Below are 27,183 nucleotides of genomic sequence, written 5' to 3'. Positions count from 1 at the left end.
CCTGTGTGCCGTCACTAAGCCTCAGCATCCTCTCTAAAAAGGCAATACCATCATATCCTCAGGGGACTGATGTGATGAGGATCCATGAGACAAAATAAACAAAAACACTTTTACTGCTGCAAATGCTGGCCTTATTTATATTGTTCCTTTAGCACGAATTCTGAAGCCTGATGACCTGGGTTTGAATCCTAGTTCTGCCACTTGCACTATAGCTGTGAACCTAACTGGGTGATTCCTTAAGCTCTCTGTACTTCAGATTCTTCATCTGTAAAATCTTCCAGAGTTGGTGACAAAGTAAATGAATTTATACATGAATATGGTCAAAACAGTGTCTGGCACCCAGAAAGCACTCTATAACTTTTAGCTGTAACAACGACAACAACAATGATGAAAACAAATTGACAAGAGTAGTTGAGAGCAGCTGTCCTACCTGAGAAGCAACCCCACAGTGATGATGCCCAGCATCCCAGAGGGTCCGAGTTAGAAGGAACCCTGGAGATCATCTGGTCCATAATACAGACCGACCAAGAGGAAACGGAGAAGCTGGAAAGTGCAGTCTGGGAAGCTGGGTGGATCAAAGCCTCTGCCTGGCTCCAGGACAGGCAGGAAACAGATAAATGGGTCTGGAATTTCCTCCTCTCTACCTGTCCCCTAAACTCTCAGAGTTAGTTCAGCTGCAGCTGGCTCCGGCAATAAGCTCCATGGGTACAGCCACTATGACACGTGTGGTCCCTCGAAGTGGCCTGGTGGGCCTGGGTCCTCATCAGAACTGAGAGGTCGGGGGCCAACACACCTTTGTCCAGACAACCCCAGTGCCCCCTTGGCACTAATCAAACCCTGAAGTCTTCTGTTGAGCAATGTGTAGCTGCTGTCACAGGAGGGCTCCCTTGGTTCTGGTCTTGGCACTGAGAATATCTGCTGACTGTTGCTGGAAGGGCTAGCCATAAACACAAGCTTCCCACTTTCCTTCTCATCCTCATCACAGCCTAGACTCTCACTTCCCATGTTACTGAGGAAAGCAGGTCAGCTGCAGGGTCTCCCCCACCCTGTCTCACACACATCCAAGTGAAATCACCAGAAAAGGCATGGGACCCTGGAGAGGAAAAGCCCCTTCACAGGGAAGGTGAGAGTTCAGACCCCAGGAAACATCTTTTCCATGGATCAGCTCTGTGGAAAGAGCTGGAACACCTGGAAAGAGTGGAAACATCTGGACGGCCATCTGGAAACAGCATACGAAAACACAAATGTGCATCTAGAGAGCCTGGGGAACAAAGGCCCTCATCACAGCCCTGCACGGTCCCCGCCCCTCCCGCATGTCGTCTCAGGGTACAGAATCAGGCTGGGCTCTTGAGCACGACTGAATCCCAGAGGACATCTGCAGTCATGCACCGTGAGAGCCATTCCATGCCCCAGAGACACCCAGAGACAATGTACCAGCATGCATGTCCTCCCTGGGATGATTGCTGCTGGCTCCTGGGCACTCGTTTCCTCACATGCCTCTCCCCTCTCAGCAGGGCTGGATCATGGCTTTAGCATCAATCTCCTCTGACCTCAGCCTGGCCTGAACACCACATAATCCTGTTAGGACAAGTAGGCCAGCTGGAGGCTGTTGGTCATGGAGATGCCCAGCTGGGGGCCCTCCAGTCCCATCCAAGAGGTCTTTATCATCAGGACTTTGCTAGAGTCAGTGATTCCTCTGGGAGTAGCCACTGATGACCCAGAGATACAGCTTTCCTCATGGGGCCCTGACCAGAGCACCCCAGCACTCATCACCAGAGGTTGTCAGGGGCTGCAGCTTCCATTTTGCAAACCCCAGAGGTACTATTTTTCTAGAGCTGACATTTGGGGGTGGCCTCTCTCACAATGTCTGCTGAGGTTTACCTTGAGGAATTGCTTTTTATTTTTTATTTTTTCTCTCTCTCTTTTTTTCCTAACAGCTCCATTAGCAGCTTAGATTAATTTTTTTCTCCTTTTCTCTCTCCCTCTGTTCTCACCTTGAGGAATTCCTAAGGAAGGTTTCATCACTTGTCTTTGATGCAGCTTTTCACAGTATGGTTTGTTTATTTATTTATTTATTTATTTAGAGATGGAGTCTCGCTCTGTCACCAGGCTGGAGTGTAGTGGCACGATCTTGGCTTACTGCAACCTCCGCCTCCCGGGTTCAAGCGACTCTCCTGCCTCAGCCTCCCAAGTAGCTGGGACTACAGGTGTGTGCCAATTTTTGTGTTTTTAGTAGAGACAGGGTTTCACCATGTTGCCCAGGATGCTCTCGATTTCTTGACCTCGTGATCCGCCCACCTTGGCCTCCCAAAGTACTGGGATTACAGGCGTGAGCCACCGTGTCCAGCCTTTTTAAAAATTATTTATTTATTTATTTATTTGAGGTGCAGTCTCACTCTGCAGCCTAGGCTGGAGTGCAGCGGTGCAATCTTGGCTCACTACAACCTCCACCTCCCGGGTTCAAGCGATTCTCCTGTCTCAGCCTCCCAAGTAGCTGGGATTACAGGCGCCTGCCACCACGCCCGGCTAATTTTTTTGTATTTTAGTAGAGATGGGGTTTCACCGTGTTGCCCAGGCTGGTCTCCGACTCCTGAGCTTAGGCAATCCACCTGCCTCGGCCTCCCAAGATGCTAGGATTACAGGCGTGAGCCACCACGCCTGGCTGGTATTTTTTTTTAAAAAAACAACTGACAACCCAATATTATCTCTGAAAAGGACTTCAGAGCCTAAAGAAAATTCTGAGCCCCCGAAATTTGTCCTTGAGCCAGAAAGGTCAATCAGAGTGCTCCCTGGGACTCAATGGGTCATCCTGTGGTGTCATATTCAGCTCAGCCCTCAGCCCTCCTGCCCAACTGCAGTCCAAGCCCTTGGCTTTTGCCCAAAGGCTAGCCTTTCCTCGATGGGCCTCCTGGCTGGGTTCTGGTTCTGCACCAGAGTCCCAGAGATGGGGAGGCTCAAGGAGAGCAGGAGATTAGCTAAGAAGTGCCCTTTAGGGGTCTGAGATGCATGTTGGGGGCAGCTCTCTGGGGAAGAGAAGCAGAAGGCAGGATTTGGTAAGGTGGACACTGAGAATCTCAGCCGCTGCCACCATTTGTCAAATTGGACAACAGCCTCCACTGTACTTAGGACCCTGCTCTTACCCTCATCACCCTTAAAAGGGTCCTGGCAGTTTCCAGGGTGTCCTTTGGGATTGCAGACTTGGGGAGGAGTTGGCAGGTTTCCTAGGACTCCAGAGTTGAATATAAAGCAAAAGGAAGGGCCACTAAGAACTTCTGGGCTTTGGGACCCTACAAGAGGTGTCCCCAGAAGCAGCCCAGGCCAGTCAGCCTGGGCCTAGCTGCCTGGCTAGACACTCTCCGTGGAACACTGGGGCTGACTCCTGGGCAGTGGGCTTTGCAGGGCAGCCCCAACCCAAACCTGTGCAGAGCACATGTTACTCACAGCCTAACTGCAGGTTAACGCCTTCATTTTACAGGCAGGGACAGAGGCAGGGAAGTAGGATGTGGATACCCAAGGACCTTAGCCTCCGTGTTCCTTGTTGCCCTCTCTTGGTGAGTCCCCTGTCTTGGTCTCTACCCTCTTTCCCAGACTGTCTGACTTTTACTACTTTCCTCTGTTTATTCTCTCTTCCCACTCCCTCCTCACTGCCTCTCGGATTTTCAGGTCCCAGTTCTTCTCTAGCTGCAGGAGGGAAGGAGTGGATGGGGCAGACCACACAGATCTGGAGAGGCCTTGCTTACCTTCCCTCAGGGGGTCCAGGCTGTGGATCATGAGCTGGTAGATGGTGCTGCGGATGGTGCTGTTGTGCAGAGAAGTCGAGCTGCTCCCTCGGGTCAGCAAGGACGGGAGCTGAGCAAGAGGAGAGCCGCACAGGCCTCAGTGGGCCCCTGTCCAAGCCAGGGGAGGAACCACACGAGGGCATGACTAACCTTGCCTCTTTCCCATAAAGATCAGGGAAAAAGCACAGATGCCTTATCCTGACCTCCCGTCTTCCTCCACCTCCAACCAGGAGAGTTACACTACTTTCTTTCTCAGCCTCCCCTCAGCTCTTCCAGGACTATTTTGTTTTATGTACTGAATAATTTCCCAAAGTCTCCACAGGGAGCAACCTGGTGTGTTAGGAATATCACGTTACGAAGGGTTTGCACATCCCTGCAAGTACACCCTCAGAAACACTGCCTCACCCACACACCACACAGACAGACCCACTGCACATGGCTACAGCCCTTTACAGTCCACGAAGAGCATTAGCACGTTTTATCATTGCCCCACTCCCAGAGATAAGCAAAGCTATGATCCCCATCTATGGAAAGGGAAAGGAAAACTCAAAGAAGCTAGGTGCCTAAGCCAAGGTCATGCGGGAAGTAAATGAAAGAGTCAGACTGGTACCCAGGTCTTCTGTGGTCTTCTGATTCCCAGTTCAGTTTTTTTTTTTTTTTTTTTCTGCCCACGTGCTCAGAGACCCTCACAGGTACACACATACACACACATCTATACTGTACAGACACAGATGTGACACTTATTCATAATGACACATATAGAAATGTCATCTGATTTACAATGGAACATCCAAAGACAACGCTTCCACACTTGCTGAGTCCTCCCTCCCTTCTCTTCTTCCTCCATCCTTTCTTCCCCCTCATCCCTCTGATCTGAACTCTTCTGCCATCTAGTGGCTGTGGTGACATAGTACTTCACCACAAGTCAGAGATTTTCTTTGGATGGGGGAGGTTCTTTAGGTTCAAGTTTGGAACTCCTTTCAAAGTTCCCCATAATTCTTTCCAGATACTTCATAGGCTATAAACTGCTAAGACACAGTTTTTCAGAAACCTCAGACTCCTGTCCTCTCCAGTTCCCCTGCTATCTTTCTCTTAGTTCTGGGGCATTCCAAAGCCATAGGTAATCCGGCTTTTATATCAATCATACAATGCTGGGCTGTACACTAGGACTTGAATTCATCTAGTTCAAACAGTCATTTTACAGATGCAGAATCTGAAGCTCAAGGTCACACAGCAAGCTAATGGCAGAGAGGACTGTAACATTCCAGACTTAGCTCCCAAACTAGCACCTCCTCAAATGCCATCTAGAGATGACAGTTCTCAGAAAAGGAGCCCTCTCCTCCCTTGCCTCACCCTGGCAGCGCTCCCAGGAGCTTCCTAGGCCTGAGCACACCAGGGTCCCCAGCTCAGGGCCACAATACCCTGGGCCTGTGACCATCCACTGAGACCCTGCAGTGTCCCCACTGGGCAGACTCCATACGGCACCCACCTTCAGCTTCTTGTTATCCTGTAGCTCATCCACTGCAATGGCCCCATCGCCCGGCTGCAAACAGGGAGAGGAGTCACGAGATGTTGTGGGGAGACCCTCACTTTCTCCCTACATCCCTCTCTCCACGGAAGTCCTCAGGTTGAAATACAGAAACACACTCCGAGATAACCTGGTCTCAGAAAATGTTTCAACGTGTTCCATCCCTCCAGTCTGACCTTCTATAATCTGGCTTCAGCCTGCAATGCAGTACCCCCAGTCGAATCTGTCCACTCACCATAGTCCAGTGGCACCAACCGTCTTTGGGTTTCTGAAATGTGCCATCCTCTTCACCCACCTCAAAACCCTCATCACAGGGCCCCTTGCCCCCTGTCCATAATGCTCTTTCCCTCCTCAGGCTTCTGGTCTCCACTTAAGTGTCACCTTCCTCTGGGAAGCCATGTATAATTCTTTTATAGACCCCTGTTCTTTTCCTTCACAGCACTTTCCCCAATTTATTTGTGGAAATAAGTTGACTGCCCCACTAGCATCTTGAAGGTAGACTATTTTATTCACCACTGTGTGGCCAGCATGAGAACACTGCCCAGCACTTAGCAAGAGCTCAATAAATATTTATCAAATGAATGAATAAATGAAAATGAACTGTCCTCTAAATACACTTAATCTATTCTAACTCTTGTTCCCTTGTTCATGCCTTTTCCTCCTGCCTAAAATGCCATCTCCATTCCTTTCTGCCTACTCAAATCTTATCCATTTTTTATAAAATTCAGGGTGAATTCTTGTATGAAGCTTTCCCAAATGCCCCTTCCATGCCCCCTCCTTCCCTCCCTTCAGCTCATTACAATAACTCTCTCCTGGAAAGCTGTATAACAGTGAACACCTTCTGTGATACTAAAATCAGCTGTGTGCTCAGGTAAGTGCTAGTGTTTGGGGAAAGCTATGGGGCAGCCAGCTGGGAAGTGGGACAGCCCTAGACAATCCAAGATGAAGAAGCATTAAGCCTGTGTATCTACTGTCTGAACCACTAGCTTGCCACTTTACACTCACAGTCTTGTAATATCATTTGAACTTTTTTTTTAAAAAAAGCACTGTTTAACTTTTCACTGCATGAATTGTCTACCAGCTACATGTAGACTCTACCTTTTTTTTTCTTTTTTTGCCACGCAATGAACTTACAGTTATCTGTTTCCCTTCCTTGTGGCAGTGTCTTACTGAGAAAAGGAGGTGCTGAATGAGTAGACACTCCCAAGTGACCTTTAGAGCTTTTGGGATTATTATTATTATTATTATTATTATTATTATTATTATTATTTTGAGACAGAGCGCTGGAGTGCAGTGGTGCAATATCGCCTCACTGCAACCTCCCCCTCCTGGGTTCAAGCGATTCTCCTGCCTCAGCCTCCCAAGTAGCTGGGATTACAGGTGTTTGCCACCATATCTGGCTAAATTTTGTATTTTTAGTAGAGATGGGGTTTCACCATGTTGGCCAGGCTGGTCTCGAACTCCTGACCTCAGTTGATCCACCCGCCTCAGCCTCCCAAAGTGCTGGAATTACAGGCATGAGCCACTGCGCTCAGCCTTATTATTTTTTTAGACAGAGTTTTGCTCTGTTGCCCAAGCTGGAGTGGAGTAGCACGATCATGGCTCATTGTGGCCTCGACCTCCTGGGCTCAAGCCATCTTCCCACCTCAGCCTCCCAAGTAGCTAGGACTACAGGCATGTACTACGACACCCGGCTAGTTTTTGTATTTTTTGTAGAGATGGGATTTCACCATGTTGCCCAAGCTGGTCTCAAACTGTACCCAAGTGACTCACCCACCTCTGCCTTCCAAAATGCTGGTATTACAGGTGTGAGTGACTGGCTACGTTTTTTTGTTTTTTGTAGAGACTGGGTCTCTCTATGTTGTCCAACCTGGTCTCGATCTACTGGGGTCAAGCAGTCCTCCTGCTTCACCTCCACAAAGTGATGGGATCACAGGTGTGAGCCAGCACATCCAGCCTTTAGTGTCATCTTTAAGCAGCAGGATCACAAATAGCTGCCCTCAGCAATCGTCTTTACCTTCTCATTGCTTCCCTCACCCCACCAACCTCCATGGCTAAACCAGAACTGAACTTGCTACACTCCCTTCTTTGTTCAGCTCAGAAAATATAGAAAATAGTGCTTGATCTAGGGCCACTCAGCCATCCCTCCAACTTATTCATTCATGCAGTTCTTATTTACTGAGAACCTGCTATACTATTTATATGGTGCTATTCTGGTGGCTTTAGGGATACAAAGATGCTTAGGACATGGATTCTGTGTCCAGAAAGAAATTGAGGCCAATGATAATACAGATGCATGACAAAGAAGAATGTGGTTCCTGAAATAAAAGGCACAGATAGGTTCTATGCTGTGATGGGCAAGGAAGCTTTCTGAAATAGGTAGAATTTGAGTAAGCTTTGAAGGATTGGGAGAGGTTTGAATGCTTGGATACACATTGCTAAATGAATGAATGAACATAAAAATGAATGAAACAGAGTATAAATAACCAATCTGCATATGAAGGGGGCACTGTGCATTTTAAGAAATCCCCCCAACTCTTTCGTGACACACCTATAAGTTTACTGGGATATAAGAGGCTACAGCACTGAACCCATTGGCCCAGCCATCTCACTATTTCTCACATCCAACCCTCACCCAAAGAGTTCTCTTTCTTTCTTTTTCTTTTTCTTTTTTTTTTTTTTTTTTTTTTTGAGACGGAGTCTCACTCTGTCGCCAGGCTGGAGTGCAGTGGCACGATCTCGGCTCACTGCAACCTCTGCCTCCCGGGTTCAAGCGATTCTCCTGCCTCAGCCTCCCGAGTAGCTGGGACTAAAGGCGTGCACCACCAGGCCCAGCTAATTTTTGTGTTTTTAGTAGAGACCGGGTTTCACCATATTGGCCGGGATGATCTCAATCTCCTGACCTTGTAATCCACCCGCCTCGGCCTCCCAAAGTGCTTGGCCAGGCGTGAGCCACTGTGCCTGGCCAAGAGTTCTGTTTAGAGGCAAAGAACTGTGAGGGTCCTGTCTAAACTCTGGGGTGGATGGTTCTGTACACCGAGGGGTAGGAGAGACTGATCTTTGCCCCATGGTGCACACCCCTAATGGTTTCTCTGCCATTCAGATTTATTCAAGCCAAAATACCTTCCTAAGGATTCATTATTCATGGCTAATTTCAGTATGCACTTCTAACTTTCTGAAGCCTCTCACATCCATTTTCTTATTTGATACGACCAACTCTGTGAAATAGACACACTCATATTATTGTAGCTATTTTGCTAGATGAGAAAACTGAGATGCAGAATGATTCCATCACTTACCCACACTCACAAAGATGGTGACAGAACCCTGTCTTCTTCTCTTTTTTCTTTCTTTTTTTTCTTTTTGTTTAGAATCCTGATCTTATCTCCATTCAGTTTTTTCTTTTTTTTTTTTTTTTTTTTGGTGCTTTTGATTTGGTTTTACTAAATCCCATTTATTTTCCCAAGCATAAATAAGGAAATGAGATCAAATCTATATTCCCTAGTGGCTCTATTTCATATTTCGACATTTCAGGCAAATGGACATGAATGTTTGTCAGCATTTGGGTGTGGCTGATGAGTCCATTTATGCGTAACAGCACTGGAAAGTAGGTGCTTTCTGAACATGCCCTTTTCACAAACACATTCACCTCTCACATCACAACATTCTCCCTGGTCTTTCTTCAGCCCAGTTATCCCCACCTTCTTCTCCTTACAACAATTAGCAAGAGGCTGAGGTAACAGAACAGGATGTCTTCATGCCTCTTGCTGAGGATGAGCAATGGGATCCTTTGCAGCTGTTTATAGGAACTTCAGGTTGGCAGACCATGGTAGCCCCTAGCGGGCTTGTCCTCCTGACCTCCATTTGCTATTTCCCACTGATACAGCAATTCCTCTTCTCGACCATCCATAACACATTTCCTGAACCACACATGTTAGTCTTAAATTTTTTTTAACATTCATTCAACAAATGTTTATTGAATCCCTTGTCCGAGCCCTGCCTTCACTCAGCTTCTCTCAGGTAGAGCACACTTCACTTTAGCCCTTCACTGAATACAGTATTGCACCCCAGTCCACTCCATTTGTCTATCCTGGAAACCCAGAAGTCTACCCAAATTCCTCCCTCTCCCTCACAGCCCACACCCAATTAGCTGTCAGACCTCGTTCCTAAGAGTTCTCACATTTCACCTTGTCTCTGCACTCTCCTGCCTACAGCTCTGCACAGCCTCCTGACTTCTGATCTGTTCCTCTTCCAGCACATTCACCACCCCTCAGCCAGAGTGGGTTTCTGAGCAAAGCACATCATGTCCCTCCCAACACACTGGGAGCCCCACTGTCACCCAGTAAGAGTGTAAACTTCTTAACTTAGCACAGCCTCCTGCTTACTTGCAGTCCAGTATTGTCCAATAGAAATATAATGCAAGCCATATATGTAATTTTAATTTTTTAGTAGCCACATTTTTTAAAAGTAAAAGAAACAAGTGAAATTAATTTTTTTATTTTTTGAGACAGAGTCTCACTCTGTCACCCAGGCTGGAGTGCAGTGGCGAGATCCTGGCTCACCGCAACCTCTGCCTCCCAGGTTTAAGCGATTCTCCTGCCTCAGCCTCCTGAGTAGCTGGGATTACAGGCGCCTGCCACCACATCCAGCTGATTTTTGTATTTTTAGTAGAGACGAGGTTTCACCATGTTGGCTAGGCTGGTCTCAAACTCCTGACCTCAGATGATCCACCCACCTCAGCCTCCCAAAGTTCTGGAATTACAGGCATGAGGCACTGTGCCCTGCTGTGAAATTAATTTTAATAATACACTTTAACCTGATATGCCTGAAATATAATTTCAACATGTAATTAATATTACAAATATTGGGGTGTTTTACATCCATTTTTTCAGACTAAGCCTTTGAAACCCAGTGTATATATTAAACTCAGCACATCACGAATCGGACTAGCCGCATTTCCAGGGCTCAACAGCTGTATGCAGCTGGTGGCTACAGTCTCTTATCGCCCTCTCATTTCTCTGGTTTTTGCACATGGCTACGAGACTCCCTAGCCCTTGTACAGTCAGTGAATTCCTACTTGTCCTTCAAGATTCAGCTAAGTATCCCCTCCCCTAGGAAGCCTTCCCTGACCCTCTGGTCTGGAGGTGTCGGCTCTCTGCAGTACTAAATCCCTCAGCACTCACCTATACCATTACACATGATTCCCTGACCCTCTGGTCTGGAGGTGTCGGCTCTCTGCAGTACTAAATCCCTTAGCACTCACCTATACCATTACACATGATTCCCTGGCCCTCTGGTCTGGAGGTGTCAGCTCTCTGCAGTACTAAATCCCTCAGCACTCACCTATACCATTACACATGATTCCCTGACCCTCTGGTCTGGAGGTGTCGGCTCTCTGCAGTACTAAATCCCTCAGCACTCACCTATACCATTACACATGATAGTGTAAACTACTGCTTTACTTGTCTGTCTTTCCCACTGAGAAGGATTCACCATGGAGATGATGAAGCTTAAGCTTCAGGGCTCGTCACTCTCCTACACGAATCCCTTCCAAGGCTTGCACCTAATTTTGTGGCAACAGTTTTATATTCTTTTTCTTAGTGAGTATCAGGCCCCACAAAACCTAGATTAACTCCACCTCCTCCATTAGACTAAGCTCCTTGAGAGCTGTAACTGTGCTTTATTTATCACCACATGCCAGACCTACCACAGGCCTCATACAAAGATGTTCAATGAATGTTTGCTCAATGAATGTTGGGGTTCTTGAGGGATTACTCCCAGACTATCTGTCTTTCAGAGTAGCATCAGCCAGTTCTTGATTTTAATTACCATACATTCGTTGGTGATTCACAATTTTCTGTTTCCAGCCCAGACTTTGTTCCTGGGCTTCAGACTCATTTGTGCCACTGCCTCCCAGATACACCCATTTGGAAGTGACCTAAGCACCCAAACTCACTATTCCAAAGTGGGAACTCTTGAGTCTCCCTAAACTTATTCTTCTTTCTCAGTGGATGGCACTACCATCCACCCTGCTGCTCAAGCCAAAAAGATCAGCATCATCCTTGATTTTCCTGATTCTCTCACCCTCCATATCCACTTCACACCAAGTCCAGATGATTCTGTCTTAAAATATTCACAAATACATATACATATAAACAGCCTACATCAGCCTCCTAACTGGACTCCCTGCTTCCACTCTTGCACACCTACAATTCATTCTCTACTCAGCAGCTAGGGAGGACTCTCATTACTTCCTTCCCCTGTTGAGCTTGAAATAAAATCCAGGCTGGGCGCGATGGCTTACACCTGTAACCCCAGAACTTTGGGAGGCCGAGGCAGGCAGATCACAAGGTCAAGAGATCGAGACCATCCTGGCCAACATGGTGAAACCCCGTCTCTACTAAAAATACAAAAATTAGCTGGGTATGGTGGCATGTGCCTGTAGTCCCAGGTACTTGGGAGGCTGAGGCAGGAGAATCGCTTGAACCTGGGAGGCGGAGGTTGCAGTGAGCTGAGATCGTGCCACTGCACTCCAGCCTGGCAACAGAGCGAGACTCTGTCTCAAAAATAAAAATAAAATAAAATCCAAACTCTGTATCTGATGCACAGGGCCCTGCATGGAGTATTAGGTTGCTACAAAAGTAATCGCAGTTTTTGCCATTAAAAGCGAAATTAGTGGCAAAAACCATGATTACTTTTGCACCAAACTAATAGCTCCCACCCTCTTCTCCAGTGGTATTCTGTACCCCTCTCCCTATTACTAACCACACCGGCCTTTATTCTTTTCTCTAATGTGCCAAGCTCTCTTTTCCAGCTGAGCTTTTGCAAATGCTGTTCCCTCTTCCAGGAATTCTTGTCACTGGCCATGGGGTGGTTTCCCTTCTCATTCTGCAGATCTCTACTTGAAATTCTCCTCCAAGAGACCTCCTACACTCTCCCTCACTAAAGGGGGCCCACTATTATTTACAGTCACTCTCTATCACATGCCCTGTTTATTTCCTTTACAGCACTTGTCATATGCTGAAATTAACATCTTAGTTTATTTTACTTGTTTTTCATCCATATGTCCACTCCCCCACACTAAAAAAAATTCTGTTGGTTGCATATTTCCAATTAATTCAGGTGGCAGAGCATCTAGAAATTATGCTGTTCTTTGTAGAACACCATGAATATCTAATTTCATATTGAATCCCATCATATGCACTAGGAGAAAATATTACTGGGTTATATGAATGCACGTAAAATCTCAACTACAAACTTACACATATCCATGAAAACAACAAACTGTTAAACTAGATGTGATCAGATGTTTGAGTTTTTCTGTTAATATTTGTTTCTTATGCATCCATTTTGTCATCTGCTGGCACCCACTAGCAGGTGAACATTGAAAGCTTAACATTTTCTTTTTTAATATTGTGGTTAGGTTTTAGTTTTGTTTTGTTTTGAGACAGAGTCTTGCTCTGTTGCCCAGGCCGGAGTGCAGTGGCATGATCTCAGCTCACTGCAACCTCCGCCTGCTGGGTTCCAGCAATTCTCCTGCCTCAGCCTCCCAAGAAACTGCAATTACAGGTGCGTGCCACCACGCCTGGCAAATTTTTGTATTTTTAGTAGAGATGAGGTTTCACCATGTTGGCCAGGCTGGTCTTGAACTCCTGACCTCAGGTGATCTGCCTGTCTCGGCCTCCCAAAGTGCTGAGATGACAGGCGTGAGCCACCGCACCTGGCCAAAAGATTAAGAAAATTTTATGAAGAGAAACCCTAAAATTGAGCATTCTACTCTTACCATCTTTTCCTGACAATTAGAGGGAAGCTGATTATTATTCAAAGAGTCGAGGAAGGGAACCCCTCAGCCCAGGTTACAGTGGGCCCTTTGGCAGCACAGTGAGTTCCCTGGAGTCTAGTGTGGGCAGGACCCACAGAGGCAGGGAGGGTTCTCGGTGGCTGCTTCCTGCACACAGCCCCTTGCCTCCAAAGCAGGTAGCTGGCTCTACAGGTCACTGATAGAAGCCCTTAGGATAAATGCCAACCCTGATAAGAAAGGGGAGGACCAGCCCCTAAACAGGCAGCAGGTTTGTCTGTTTGAGGTCTTGTTGATTGGTTTAATTTTTAAAATCCTGCCAGGGACCAGGTGTAGTGGTGGCTTACACCTGTAATCCCAGCACTTTGGGAGGGCAAGGTGAGAGGATTGCTTGAAGCCAGGAGTTTGAGACCAGCCTGAGTAACATAGTGAGACACACCCCCATATCCTCCCCACCGCCCCCCACCTTCTCTACAAAACATTTTTTAAATTAGCTGGGTGTGGTGGCATGCACATGTAGTCCCAACTACTCAGGAGGCTGAGGAGGCAGATTGCCTGAGTCTGGGAGGTCAAGGCTGTAGTGAGTCGTGCTTGCGCCACTGCACTCCAGCCTGGGCGACAGAGCAATACCTTGTCTCAAAAATAAATAAAAAAGTCCTTCCAGGATGAAAATAGCCCCCAGTGCATTTAGGAGAGAATGGCAGACTCTTCCCCAGGAGTATTCTAGAGGGAAGAGTGTGGGTACAGAGCTTCCAAAGGAGCCCCAACTAGGCTCTTTTCTCTGCTTTGCATCCCTTTTTGCCATTGGCTTTCCACAGGACTGTCTTGCTAATCATACACCTCATGCAGATGGCTGGTGCTTCCTGGCTAATCTAGTCAAGTATAAAGAAAGGGCCCCTGCTGTCCTTCAAATACCAATAATGCTTTTCAGCCAGCCTAGCGCCTCCGCTTTGCTATCTGTTGGCTTTCTGTGACTATGCATGGTCAAGGCAGGTCAGAGATTTATCATTTTTGGCCAGAACAAATACACTGAGAGCTTCAAAACCAAGTATACTTGAAAACTAAGTTTCAGAGAGACAGCCTGTGTTCAGAGTTAGACTGTGTTGATAACTATGCAAACATTTACCATTTCCTTACTGGGGTCATAAAAGGCATCCTCAAACCAATATATGTCAGTCTGACAATGTTGTCCAAAATATTTTTAGCTTTGAAATTTTTTCAGCCAGTGTCAAAAGTGAGACTCTAAAATACTTACTATATGTCTATGTCTAATACTAAGTCCTTTATTTTTTTCTGGAAATATTCTTAAGTAAATTCTGATTAGAATCATTCCTAAAACACCTTTATCCTGATTCTAGATACTCAGGGCAGAATAAACAGTAAAGTGAAAGATGCTCTAGCTCAGAAACTCAACAGCTATCAGGTGGGTGAATATCCAGTAATAAAATGGATTGTTCTCTGCTGATTGTATGTTTCCAAGTTGCTCAGGAAGAAGAATACCTGCAAGTATGTTGCTCTTACTAAAATACCATGTGGCCATTCCAATTAGTTTATTTATTATCTGTAGCTGCTTTCACACTACAAGGACAGAGTTCAGTAGCTTTGACAGAGACTATATGGCTTGCAAATCCTAAAATATTTACTGTCTGGCCCTTTACAGAAAAAGTTTGCCAACTTCTACATAGCTCATCCATTCACTTTACAGATGAGCAACCTAAGGCCTGTTTGAAAAGCAAAGTGGTTTTGTAGCACTTTGCACAGGGTTCACTTCATTGCAGTTAATTTTCTCTAGGCTTGTCCCTTCTACTGGATACAATCTTTTTATTTCCCACACTGGCTTTCATTTAGCTTAATAATAATGGTTTGTTGTATTGCATTGACTTGCCCAGGGAAACAGGAATAGTCAGCAATGGAACCTGGCTTAAAACCCAGATATCGTGATTCATGATCAATGGTAAGGATCACCAAGTAGCTGTGTAACTTTGGCTGAGTTAATTATCCTCTCTGAGCCTCAGTTTCCTCACCTGCAAGATGAAGGTAATCTATTCCTTGTATGGTTTTATGAGAAATTGTTAAGACAATGTATGTATGGAATAGGCTCTCCATAAGCATGGATTCTCAACCCCTGACTCCTTTGTCTCACTAAACTAGAGTTCTGGAACTTTTAGGATTACCTGAGGAAACTGAACTAAATATTTATGGAACTTCTTCTAAGAACAAGGCACTGGGCTTGGCCCTTTAGGAGGTACAAAAATTATTTCCCCATTTAGTGGCAGTGATAAGCCTGATATGACCAGACTTATGATCTGGTTAAAGGGAAATAAGCATCCTTGAAGGGGTGATGACATTTAAAAAATGCTAAAGGGGCCAGGTGTGGTGGTTCATGACTGTAACTTCAGCAATTTGGGAAGCTGAGGCGGGAGGATCACTTAAGACCAGGAGTTTGAGACCAGCCTGGGCAACATGGTGAGGTCCCCATCTCTACAAAATATTAAAAATTAGCTGGGCATGGTAGCACATGCCTATAGTCCCAGCTACTAGGGAGGCTGAGGTGGGGATTGCTTGAGCCCAGGAGTTCTAGGCTGCAGTGAGCTATGAGTGCACCAGTGCACTCCAGCCTGGGCAACAGAACAAGACCCTGTCTCTTTAAAAAAAATCATACTGGATCTATTTCGACAAATAAGAACAGAGATGTAATCATCACTCTGCTTACTAGTTGGCAAGGAGTTGCTACTAAAGCCCTTGAAAAGTCCCTTCAGTAGGTTATGTATTCTCTTTTGAAATGATGATTATGCTTCATTTGTCCTGCAAGCTTTGCTTTGATGGTCTAGCTCCGATCAAACGGAAAGTTCGGAGTTTGTAGAGTCTAAATAAAAGCAGAATTATTATGAGGGACTAGGAACAAGTCAGAGGCACTTTGGAAACTGCTGGCCTGTTGTACACCAAAGCATTAGGCATTTTCTTCAGAGGAGAATACCAGGACTTCACGGCCACCCCTGAGAACTTAGCAAGGCCTGCCCTAAGAACTGCATTAGGAGGGAGGTTCCTGTTTCCTTGTATTAAATTCTGTAATGCTCTAAGCCTCTCTTTCTTTTTGAAGCCTTGGCTTCATGGAGGACAGTCTGGTGGGAAGTAGCACTGAATGGGGAGTTAGAAGACTGGGTTCCTGTTCCAGTTCTGATACCTGCTGGCTATATGACCCTGGGCAGGATATTTCCTTTTTGGACCATCTGCAAATGACACAATAGAAGCTCAGTTGACCAAATCAGACAAATAACCATTGCATTGGGTCCTGACAGAACTGAACTCACTTGGACACAGGATATTATCATAGAATGTTAGAGTCAGACAGGACCTTTCAGTGATTAGTTGGACTCTGTCATTTCTCCTAGAGAGGTCAAAGGACCTGTCTATGGTCACACAATTCATTAGAGGCAGAATCAGATTAGAACCCAGGTTTCCTGGCTCTCTGTTCCGTGCTTTGGCCAGAACAACATGTTATCTAAAAAGTCTAAAGGAAGTGCATTTAATCTCCCTTGCCTCAAATATCTCACAGACACGTTGCTGAGTTTGGTCTCCATTCTGCTTACTCATCAAAACTGCTCTGGATTAAGTAGCTAAGTCCTTCCACTCTGCATGCAAAATTCTGCTCACACCAGTGGCTTCGCTGAGACCTGGAATAGGCAGGCTGTGAGCCAACCCTTACCCAAACTCACCCTTTAGGAGCAGGAGAGAAGTGGGGTCTGTGTTCCCTAAGGTACCCTCACTTTAGAGTCTCAAGGAACAAAAAACTTGGAATGATCCGAGTGTAGTGGTATGTGCCTGTAGTCCCAGTTACTCCCAATCCAAAAAACCCAAAAAAATTTGGAATGAATTTTCAGAGATCACTCCTGCAATTAATCATCTTCCAGGTTATTGAATCATCCAATGAATTTAACAGGAAGGTCCCTCAAGTGGGCAGAGAAGTTCTTGGAAAGGAACTTATGGGTCAGGAGAAAGCCCAGGATTAGTGCTCCTGGTGTCTGGCCTCCAGCGGGCACAGAGAGAGGGGCTCTGCCCCCAGGACTAGCTTGTCAGTGGGTGAGTAGACCTCCCATCTTCTCTAATATTTTCAGAACAAAACAAAAATATAAAACCGTCCCCCTTCTCAGACGCCATCCAAGCCATCAGCCCCTCCAAGTCTGGAATGTGAACTAACGGGATTAAATGAAAATGAGGGAGCTAGCTAAACCCTGAACGCCATGCACATGGAAGAGATTATCATTTTTCCTCGCCTGGCATCTTCTTGGACATTCTCTAAAGCCCAACTCAAATGTCATTTCCAAACACCTGGTCACACCAACCCAAGTTCAAATCTTGGCTCCACTGCCTATTTGCTGTGTGACCTTGAACATGTGGTTTAACTTCTTTGGGCTTCGGTTTTCTCTCCTGCAAATGGGGATCACAATATAACCAGTTTATAGGGTAATTAGGGGTTGAGCCAATGTCATGCTTACAAAGACCCCAGCACAGTGCCTGGCAGAGAATAGGTACTCTATAAATGTTGAATAAATAGTAAGGGAACCAGAGCATTCATCTCTTGAGGTCTGATCTAGCACCTTCTCTTCAGGTCCTGGCTTCGCCACATCCTTTCATCTCAAAGGGGCTGGAGAAGCCTGAGCCAATTTGTCCTTACCTTGCTGAGGTCTCCTAAGGCCATGACCTTGGCCACTGGCCTCCTGCTGAGCTGCTCCTTCACCCAGACCTCAATATGCTTGTTCCACTTCATGGTGAACACATAGAAGGCATAGGCCAGCAGCAGCAGCAGGCTCTCCCACCAGGCAATGAGGCTGTCCAGGAAGAAGAGGATGAGCATTATCAGGTCAAGGATGTAGAAGGAGACATCACGGAATAAGGGCCACCAGGTGAGGTTGAGGATCTCTCGGGAGAAGAGGGAACAAGTGCCAATGACAAAGAGAATGTTGAACACAGCAGAGCCTACAATGGTACCGATGCCCACGTTGCTGTGGGAAATGAAGACACCGATGAGGGAGGTGAAAAGCTCAGGAGCAGAGCCTCCAGCAGCCATGAATGTGGCACCTGCCACATCCTCGGAGATCTGCAGCTTGTCTGTGATGACACCCAGGGCTGGAACGAAGTACTCATCGCAAACAATGGCCAAGGCCACAAACACATACATCATGCCAAAAATGTGCAGGACCACCCAGCCCTGCCGCCGCTCCTCCACACTGAACAGATCTGGGGGGTACTCTCCCTTGGGGTGGAGGTCTGGCAAGCTGGGAGGCAGCACTGAGGGACTGGGACTGAGCTCCTCTAGGAGCAGGGCCGTTGTGAGGCTTGGGGAGGGAGTGGTGGGCATGGCTGGGGTTGGCTTCACAACCACACAGTGATGGACCTGCGTGGTCAGCTTTGCCCTGACCGTGGGGGTTGTTGAAGTGCTGGGTGCTGTGGAAGGTTTCTTTGCCAGCCTCCAGACTGTGGCTGGGGCTGTTTTGATGGCTGATACACTGGTCCTGGGTGAGGGATTCCTAAGACTCCAGGCAGCAGTGAAGGCTTTGGTTTCTGCTGGGCTGCTGCCTGTCATGGTGCTTATTGTCACCTGCCCCTCAGAGGTGGCTGGGGTATGCACCAGCACTGTTCCCTGGGGAGTCTTCAGGTTGTTCTTTCCCACTAACCCCCAGGGATGGGCTGAGCTGTTACTTTCCACTCTTCTGGGGGGAGACAGGTTGTTTTTTTCCATGACGCTCCTTGGAGAAGTCAAGACGTTTGTTTCTACCTCATGTGTCAGAAAAGTTGGGGTGCTATCAAACATTCCCTTGAGAGTGGTTGGGGTGGTTTCATCCGTTATTCTCTTAAGAGAGTTGGTTTCCAGTATTTTATAGGTTGCTGTAATGTCACTGTCCTTCACTGTTGTCCTGGGGGTGATCGCATGGCTTGTTTCCATTGTCATGAATGTGGATGGAGCGTAAATGCCTACTCTTCTACCACGTGGGGAAGGAGTATACTTCACCTTTTCCCTGACTTGAGTTGGGCTGTAGCTCTTCATTTCTCCCCTGGGTGTTGGGGTATACTTTTTTACTATTTGTCTGCTTGAAGTTGAGGTGTAGTAAGTCAGTGTTCTACTGGATGTTGGGGTGTCTTCCTTCCTTCTTTCTGTACCTGCTGCTGTTGGGCTGTAATTATTCTTGGTTGTTGTTGGGATCATCTTGGCTGTTCTTTTAGGCATACTGGGGATATTCTCCACTGTCATGCTCAGTGTTGCTTCATCACTGCCCACTGAGGCTTGGGGTACCAGCATCTTACCCCCCATTTCGGAGCTAGGTTTTGAAGGGTTGCTGCTCACCATCATCATCTCTTCACTGGGGAGGTCTCGACTGGCCAGTTTTATAGGCTGATGAGAAGAGACTGCTGCCCACAATGAGGAAAGGCCCCGGGGTCTCCTAAGGTGCTGATAGGTAGAACCGATGATCAACATTCCCAGTAAGAAGAGGAGGCGACTCCAGTGAAGCCGCTTTGTCCGGAGTAACCACCTCTCTTGCGGCCCCATCCTGATCAATTTCCCCATGCTGGCCAGTTATATCTGGTTACAGAAGGCCTCTCATTCTGTCCTAAGATGGAGGCTACTCTGGGATTCAGGTTGGTGATCAGAGAAGATTTCTCCATGAAGCCCAGCCAGGGGGTATCCACAACCCTAGGTGGGTAAAAAAAGAGATTATTTACCACTAAGAGGAGATCTGGGATCCATAACACCCTCATATAGAAAGAAGTGATAATAGAAGCCCCAGGAACACAAAATTATCATGCATGGGGTCTTTGCAAGAGTAAACTACTCCTGCCCCCTGCTCCAGAGGAAAATGCCTACTCTTAAGAGAAAGAGTGCCTAGGGGTCCTCTGTACTATGTAGGCATGCCAGCAGCCCAGGTTCCTAAGCTGGAGCCTGAGTGCACTATGGAGTCTACCAAGTCCTCCCTGGGCTCTCAGCAAAAGATCTGCCAGTACTCTTCAGGTTCAAGCCTAAGATCCTGGGAGCTCAATCATCCATAGCTGGTGTCAGGCCACATGTCTCACCTTATCAAAGGCAGGAAGGAGGTAGGAAGATATGGCTTTAAGCTATAGACAAAAAGGCAGCAGTGGAAGGCATTGCCAGGGACATTAGGGCTCCATGTATTTTTTTGGACTGACTTAAAACAATTCCACCATCCAGAGTGGGCAAAGCTTAAAAGTTAATGTTATAGAGCTTCCCAGAGAATATGGCATGGTGGGAGGATCATGGGGAATGGAGTTGAAAGCCTAGACTCCCTGTTCTGCTGCTTACCAGCTGTGTCATCCTGGACAGGCTGAGCCTTGGTGCCTCATCTGTGAAATGGTCATGATAACATATATATTGGTTATGCAAAGATAATCTCTGGAAGGACATCTGGGGAAGGGAAACTGAGGATCAAAGGTCAGAAGGTGACTTATTTTCACTGTATATTCTGTTAGTTTGACCTTTTTATCATGTGCATGTTATAATATTTTTAATTTAATTTAAATTAAATTAGAATATGAGTAATAACAGTGTCACAGGAATGTTGAACGAGCAAAAACATATGAAAAGCGTTGAACAGGCCAAGCACGGTGGCTCACGCTTGGAATCCCTGCACTTTGGGAGGCTGAGGTGGGCGGATCACTTGAGGTCAGGAGTTCAAGACCAGCCTGGCCAACATGGTGAAACCCCATCTCTACTAAAAATACAAAAGTTAGCCAGGCGTGGTGGTGCATGCCTGTAATCCCAGGTACACAGGAGGCTGAGACAGGAGAATTGCTTGAACCTGGCAGGCAGAGGTTGCAGTGAGTCGAGATCACGCCATTGCACTCCAGCCTGGGCAACAGAGCAAGACTCTGTCTCAAAGAAAAAAAAAAGAAAAGCACTGAATGGACAGGTTAGTTTTATACAAGAACGAAGGAGGGAAGAACATGAAAGGCCCTCAAAGAATCCTCATTTTATAAAGAAGGGCATTGAGGCCCAGCGCAAGTAACTATTTATTAACTCTCTAATTAATGTCCACAAACTCCTACAAAACAATAACTGGAAATGATTGGTTTTGCATATGATATTTTAGAAGTGAGCTGAGTAACCCATGCAATCTGTCTGGTACAACTCCTCATCTGAGATATGAAAACACAGAGGTCCAGAGAGGAGATGTGACTTGCTTAACATCACACAGCTAGTGAGTAGCCAAGCAGATGAGCCTCCTAATTCCCCTTTCTTTCTTGCATGCCACACTAATCAGAGATGCAAAGGTACTTGTCTTAAAAAGCAGGAGAGGGACAAGCAAAAGGAGAAGTAGGAATAAGTGAACTTCCTTCTTTGTCCCTGATTTCTATAATTTTCTTTCCACTATCTCCCTGCAGCCCCCCGATCCTTGCCATGAACTCAACACTTTGCAGCGAGCCCACTCGTATCCCCAGCAGAAATTTCAGAGAGTCTCTCTCTTTCTAATGTTCCTGTGTTATGTAACAGAGCTGAGCTGGCACCGCAGCTGATCCCTCCTACCTAACTACATCATTTACCTCCAGACCTTGACATCTGGCCGTCTTCTCAGCTCTGGAAACTTGTCAGAATCCAATATCTCAAAGAGTGGGTCTGAAGCTGGACAGCAGGCAACAACCCATTCTCCTGCCCCCAGCTCTCCTATGGAATCCTAATTCAAGGCAGGGTCGGGTGTGAAGGGCAGCTCAGGGGAAGAATATCCGATCGTGGCTAATACCCACCTCCTCTAAGAAGCTTATCAGGGCATTGCACAAGTTCTGGGTCCCAGTGCACCTAACCAAGCCTGAGAGAGTGGGCCTTCCACCAGGGACACAGAGGGGCTCACTGTGGGCCCACAAAGTCAGTGGAGGAACTGGGGAGATTTCTCAAACTTATTTCTAAGCTATGAGAATGAGAGGTGGTCTAGGGTTTCCATGCTTAGATGGTGGAAAGTTTTTAAAAGATTCAGAAGGCGCTCTGAGAAAACCAAGGGAAAGTGACTGGGGCTTAAGAGATCAGAAGACCTCAGTTAGCATTAGGCTCAACTTGCTACTGTGTGATTCTAATGTACTCTAAAAGTAAATGTGGGGATAATAATACCTGTCCTACCTATCTGTAAGGTGAATGTGATAATCAAAATAAAAAACAAAGATGATAGAGAAAACACCAAGCAAACTTCAAAGCACTTCATACATGAAATCTATTTTATTAGGCCTAAAGGAAATCCTTGGTGTAGAGGGCACTAATGGATCTCCCCAGAGCAGGCTGGGACATCCCAAGATACCTGAGGAGGTGGCGCCCTGAGCCCCTTGCGCCTCCAGCCCATGACTTGGAGCTGATCAAAGTGGGAGTAGGGTAGGGTAGTGGGGATCTTGTGATCCTAAGCATTGATCTGGAAGCCCTTTCAATCATTCAGCTAACTCGGCCTGATATTTACTGACTGCCCCTTTCTCCCTTTCCTGTTTCCTCCAGAGTACCTGGGTGCATGATGCTTTGGGTTACTTTCATCTGAAATAGCAGTTAATCCTCATAGCCTCACCTCTACCCTGCTTCACCTTGAGTGGCCTGGAACAGTAAGAAGGTCACGAGCTCCCTCTGCTGAAGCCCACAGAAGGGCCCACCCACTGTGGAAGAGCTGGCTTCATCTCTGAGTATGCTGGGGTCACTCTGGATGTTGGAAGCCTGGGATCAGGGCCTGAGGTCTGCTAGTTACATGTCCTTGCCTTTATGCTGCTGTGGGCAGAACCAAATCTAGTTCTTTCCCTTTTCATGCCACTGTGTAACACAGTCTCAATCTGGCCCAGAAAGATGAAAAAAGGAACATAATTCACAAAGTAAAATGAGTGATCTTTTTTTCTGAAATAACTCCTCTATTTTTACAATGTTGTTTATTCAATATAAAAAATTCAGGGGAGAAGGAAATCCTCAGAAAAGTGATTCCTTTCTCTCATATGTTCATAAATGTTGCCAAGGAGTTCTTCCTGGTGTCTAACCTAAATCCTACCTGCTGGGGGTAAACCCAGTTTCTTCTGTCTTATTATCATGGGATTCTGGCACATTTTGAAATTCAGCAGGAAATTTGGCTGCTCAACCAAGAATGGAAGCATCCTCTGTACTAGCCATGTGAGTTTGGACAAGTTATTTAACTTCTCAGTGGCTATAAACCTCTCATCCTGTAAAATGAGGATGATAATGACATTACCTGTTTGATAGGGTTGTTGTGGGGATTAATTAATTTGTAAAACATATTAACAGTGCCGGGTACTATTGTTGTTGTTTTTCTGCTTTTAGGTATCACAATCAGATTGTGTTAGAGGGGTCAGCAGGTCTCCATGCATTTCATTGTTACAACACTCTACTGTGTATTTATTTGTGCAATCACCTGATTAATGTGTGCAACTCTTACTAGCGGGTGAACTCCAAGAAGACAGGGAACTTGCCTGTCTTATTCACCACTGAGTCCCCAGAGCCCAGCACAGTGCCTGGCAAGCAATGAATGTATTTAATAAATAAATAAGTTTATTCATTTATTAATATTATAAATAAAGTTATTTATTAAATATATTTATTTAATAAATATATTTATTTATATTGTAAATATAGTTATTTATTAAATATATTTATTTATATTGTAAATATAGTTATTTATTAAATATATTTATTTATATTGTAAATATATTTATTAAATATATTTATTTATATTGTAAATATATTTATTAAATATATTTATTTATATTGTAAATATATTTATTAAATATATTTATTTATTAAATATATTTATTTAATATATTTATTTAATAAATATATTTATTTAATAAATATATTTATTTAATATATTTATATATTTATTTAATAAATATATTTATTTATATTGTAAATATATTTATTAAATATATTTTATATACATTAAATATAAAAAGCATAACCCAGTGAGGAAGATGCTCAGAGATGGGGCCCCTGAGCTACACATGGATGGAGAGGAGAATGCCCACTCAAAAAGCTCATGACCTTTTGAGAGCGAATGGCTGGAGAATGGCCAGCACCACTGAGAAGGGGAGGCTGATCTGCTTTGCTCTACAAAATTGCCTCATTTTATACCCTCCTCTGGAACAGGATGGAAGAACAGATGGGGTAGATCTGGCTCTGACCCTCACAATAAAATAAGGGGATGAGGAAGGCGGATCTTAGAGGTTTGGCAGGACAGCAAGGAGGCCTTTCCTTGCCCTCCAAAGCTCTAGGCCTTTCCTAACTTTTATTAAAACAGAAAGAAGAGGGAACGAGACTTTTCATCTGACGTGGAGGGTTTGTGGCTAAGGCTGGTTTATTTCTGGGCCTACATCAGGAGTTGCAACCGACTCTACAGTTGTACAGTAGAAAGCAGACAAGATTTGAAAGGGTCGCAAATTTTATTTCTTTTTTTTTTTTTAATCTGGCAGACAGCACGCATTGATGGGTTGCAGATTTTAATGCCTTTAGGTCCCGGGTAGATAAAATTAAGTTACATCAATCATTTTCTAAGTAACTGGAGCGTGCTGGGGGCTATGTCTGGACAGAGAATAAATGACCCACCAATAAGTATTCCAATGTCAAACAATTTAAAAATATTAGGAAGCAAACAAATGAGTCTGAGGGCTGAATTTAACCTACAGGTACTGCTTTGCAACTTCTAATAAAGTAACAAGTCTGATGAGGAGCAAGCCTAAGGTCTCTCATTCTCAGGTTCCTCATTTATGAAACCAGGAAAGACAAGCTTCCTCATGGAACTGCTGTTAGAGTAACAGCGAGAGAATCTGTGGAAAAGCACTTTGATCTGTCCAACCTGTACAATGTCATGGCCTAAGACCTTTTGTTTATATTGTTTTATTTGTGCATATTATATTGTTTATAGGATTAAAAATGGCTGTACAGTTGTCACTCGTGGAAAACAACAAAATAAGTCCCCAAACATCCTATGACACATCTTTCCAAGCCAGTGGCTAGAACCATACCTGAGACAGGGAGATGCAGGTGGCGGCACTTCACACTGAGTGCAGCTCAGAGACAGGATTTCATCCTTACAGTCAAGTGGCCTTCTGGAGGGGCCAGAGGCCTACAGAAAAGGTCAGAGAGGTGATTTCAGAGGACTTCAGTGTGGCCAAGCAGGAAACCACACAGTCCCAGTACTATTCACAACCCCCGTCAAAGTAAGAGAAACAGCCCACTAAGTAAAACTCCCATGTCAAATCTGACTTTACAAAGGCATGATGATTGAGGCACAGCAAGATACCCTTTTTTCCCTGTAAGCTGACAAAGAGTAAGAAATTTAAATAACACCCAGTGCCAACGAAGATACTGGTGAAGATGTGTAAATCGGGTATAGCAGCCCAAGTGACCTTGTTAAACTGTAAATCAAATAATGTCCCTCCTATATGCCAGAATTTCCAGTGGCTTCCCATCTCAATTGGAGAAAAAGTCCCTATATTAGTCTACCAGGCCCTTTCCAGCTTTGCTTGTAGTAGCAAAAACTGAAATCTAAATGTCAATAGAAAACTGATTACATAAATGATATGGCACATCTTTACAATAGTCAATTATATACAGCAGCTAAAAGGAATGAAGGTGATGCCCAAGATATATTAGTATATCAATAACAATAAAAGCAAGATGCAGAACAGTATATATAACATTGTTGCATTTAGGTAGAAAGTATTATATATGTTATATTATATAGTATATATAATATGTATATACATACACATATATACATACATACGTAGAGACAATTTTGCAAAGCATATGTAAGAATGGCTATACTTCTGTCACCAATAGATATAGAATAAACAAAAACAAACAACAACTCTGATATTTCACTTCTCCAACCCAGTGGCTAGAATCATACTTGAGGCAGGGAGATATGTATGGTTGCTTCTAGGAAAGCAAATGCTTATTTTTCACTTCATCTATTTTGAAACTTTGAATTTTGCCTGATGCAGTGGTGCACTCCTGTAATCCCAGCACTTTGGGAGGCTGAGAAGGGAGGATTGCTTGAGACTAGGAGTTCAAGACCATCATGGGCAACATAGCAAGACCCTGTCTCTAGTAAAAGAAGTATTTATGACAAACCCACAGCCAATATCATACCGAATGGGCAAAAACTGGAAGCATTCCCTTGGAAAACCGGCACAACACAAGGATGCCCTCTCTCACCACTCCTATTCAACATAGTGTTGGAAGTTCTGGCCAACCTTGCAATCAGGCAAGACAAAGAAATAAAGGGTATTCAATTAGGAAATGAGGAGGTCAAATTGTCCCTGTTTGCAGATGACATGATTGTATATTTAGAAAACCCCATTGTCTCAGCCCAAAATCTCCATAAGCTGATAAGCAACTTCAGCAAAGTCTCAGGATACAAAATCAATGTGCAAAAATCACAAGCATTCCTATTCACCATTAACAGACAAACAGAGCCAAATCATGAGTGAACTCCCGTTCACATTTGCTACAAAGAGAATAAAATACCTTGGAATACAACTTACAAGGGATGTGAAGGACCTCCTCAAGGAGAACTACAAACCACTGCTCAACGAAATAAAAGAAGATACAAACAAATGGAAGAATATTCCATGCTCACGGATAGGAAGAATCAATATCGTGAAAATGGCCATACTGCCCAAAGTAATTTATAGATTCAATGCCATCCCCATCAAGCTACCAAGGACTTTCTTCACAGAATTGGAAAAAACTACTTTAAAGTTCATATGGAACCAAAAAAGAGCCCATGTTGCCAAGACAATCAATCCTAAGTAAAAAGAACAAAGCTGGAGGCATCATGCCACCTGACTTCAAACTATACTACAAGGCTACTGTAACCAAAACAGCATGGTACTGGTACCAAAACAGAAATATAGACCAACGGAACAGAACAGAGGCCTCAGAAATAACACCACATATCTACAACCATCTGATCTTTGACAAACCTGAAAAACAAGAAATGGAGAAAGGATTCCCTATTTAATAAATGGTGCTGGGGAAACTGGCTAACCATATGTAGAAAGCTGAAACTGGATCCCTTCCTTACGCCTTATAC

The 27,183-nt window shown here is 45.1% G+C and overlaps 1 protein-coding gene and 1 long non-coding RNA gene across 11 annotated transcripts in view; one reads left to right on the top strand and one right to left on the bottom strand.

Annotated features, from left to right (window-relative positions):
• Positions 1 to 27,183, bottom strand: part of SLC24A1 (solute carrier family 24 member 1) — a 45,262-nt gene that overhangs the window by 12,495 nt on the left and 5,584 nt on the right. For 3 of the 9 annotated variants that reach the window (XM_024232691.3, XM_054532811.2, XM_054532810.1), the window contains exons 2-5: positions 25,106 to 25,206; positions 17,781 to 19,796; positions 5,269 to 5,322; positions 3,741 to 3,849 (exon numbers count right to left, since the gene is read on the bottom strand). In XM_024232691.3, coding sequence (XP_024088459.2) covers positions 3,741 to 3,849; positions 5,269 to 5,322; positions 17,781 to 19,670 — 2,053 coding nt within the window. In that variant the 5' untranslated portion in view covers positions 19,671 to 19,796; positions 25,106 to 25,206. Of the gene's footprint in view, positions 1 to 430; positions 910 to 1,434; positions 1,827 to 3,740; positions 3,850 to 5,268; positions 5,323 to 17,780; positions 19,797 to 25,105; positions 25,207 to 27,183 lie in introns of those variants that run through there. The other 6 variants (XM_054532808.2, XM_054532809.1, XM_063716185.1 and 3 more) reach the window with 6 other exon arrangements.
• On the top strand, positions 763 to 22,976 carry LOC129050490 (uncharacterized). 2 transcript variants are annotated; one of them, XR_008514140.1, is made up of 6 exons: positions 763 to 1,123; positions 2,085 to 2,207; positions 3,476 to 3,551; positions 14,464 to 14,528; positions 14,995 to 15,059; positions 22,590 to 22,976. It is a non-coding gene; the product is annotated as an uncharacterized LOC129050490 (long non-coding RNA). The 2 variants fall into 2 exon arrangements; XR_008514141.1 differs by lacking the exons at positions 14,464 to 14,528; positions 14,995 to 15,059; positions 22,590 to 22,976 and adding an exon at positions 3,664 to 4,387.

Source organism: Pongo abelii, chromosome 16 (genome assembly GCF_028885655.2).
Source record: "Pongo abelii isolate AG06213 chromosome 16, NHGRI_mPonAbe1-v2.0_pri, whole genome shotgun sequence".
NCBI lineage: Eukaryota > Metazoa > Chordata > Mammalia > Primates > Hominidae > Pongo > Pongo abelii.
This window is presented reverse-complemented; position numbering and strand designations above follow the sequence as displayed.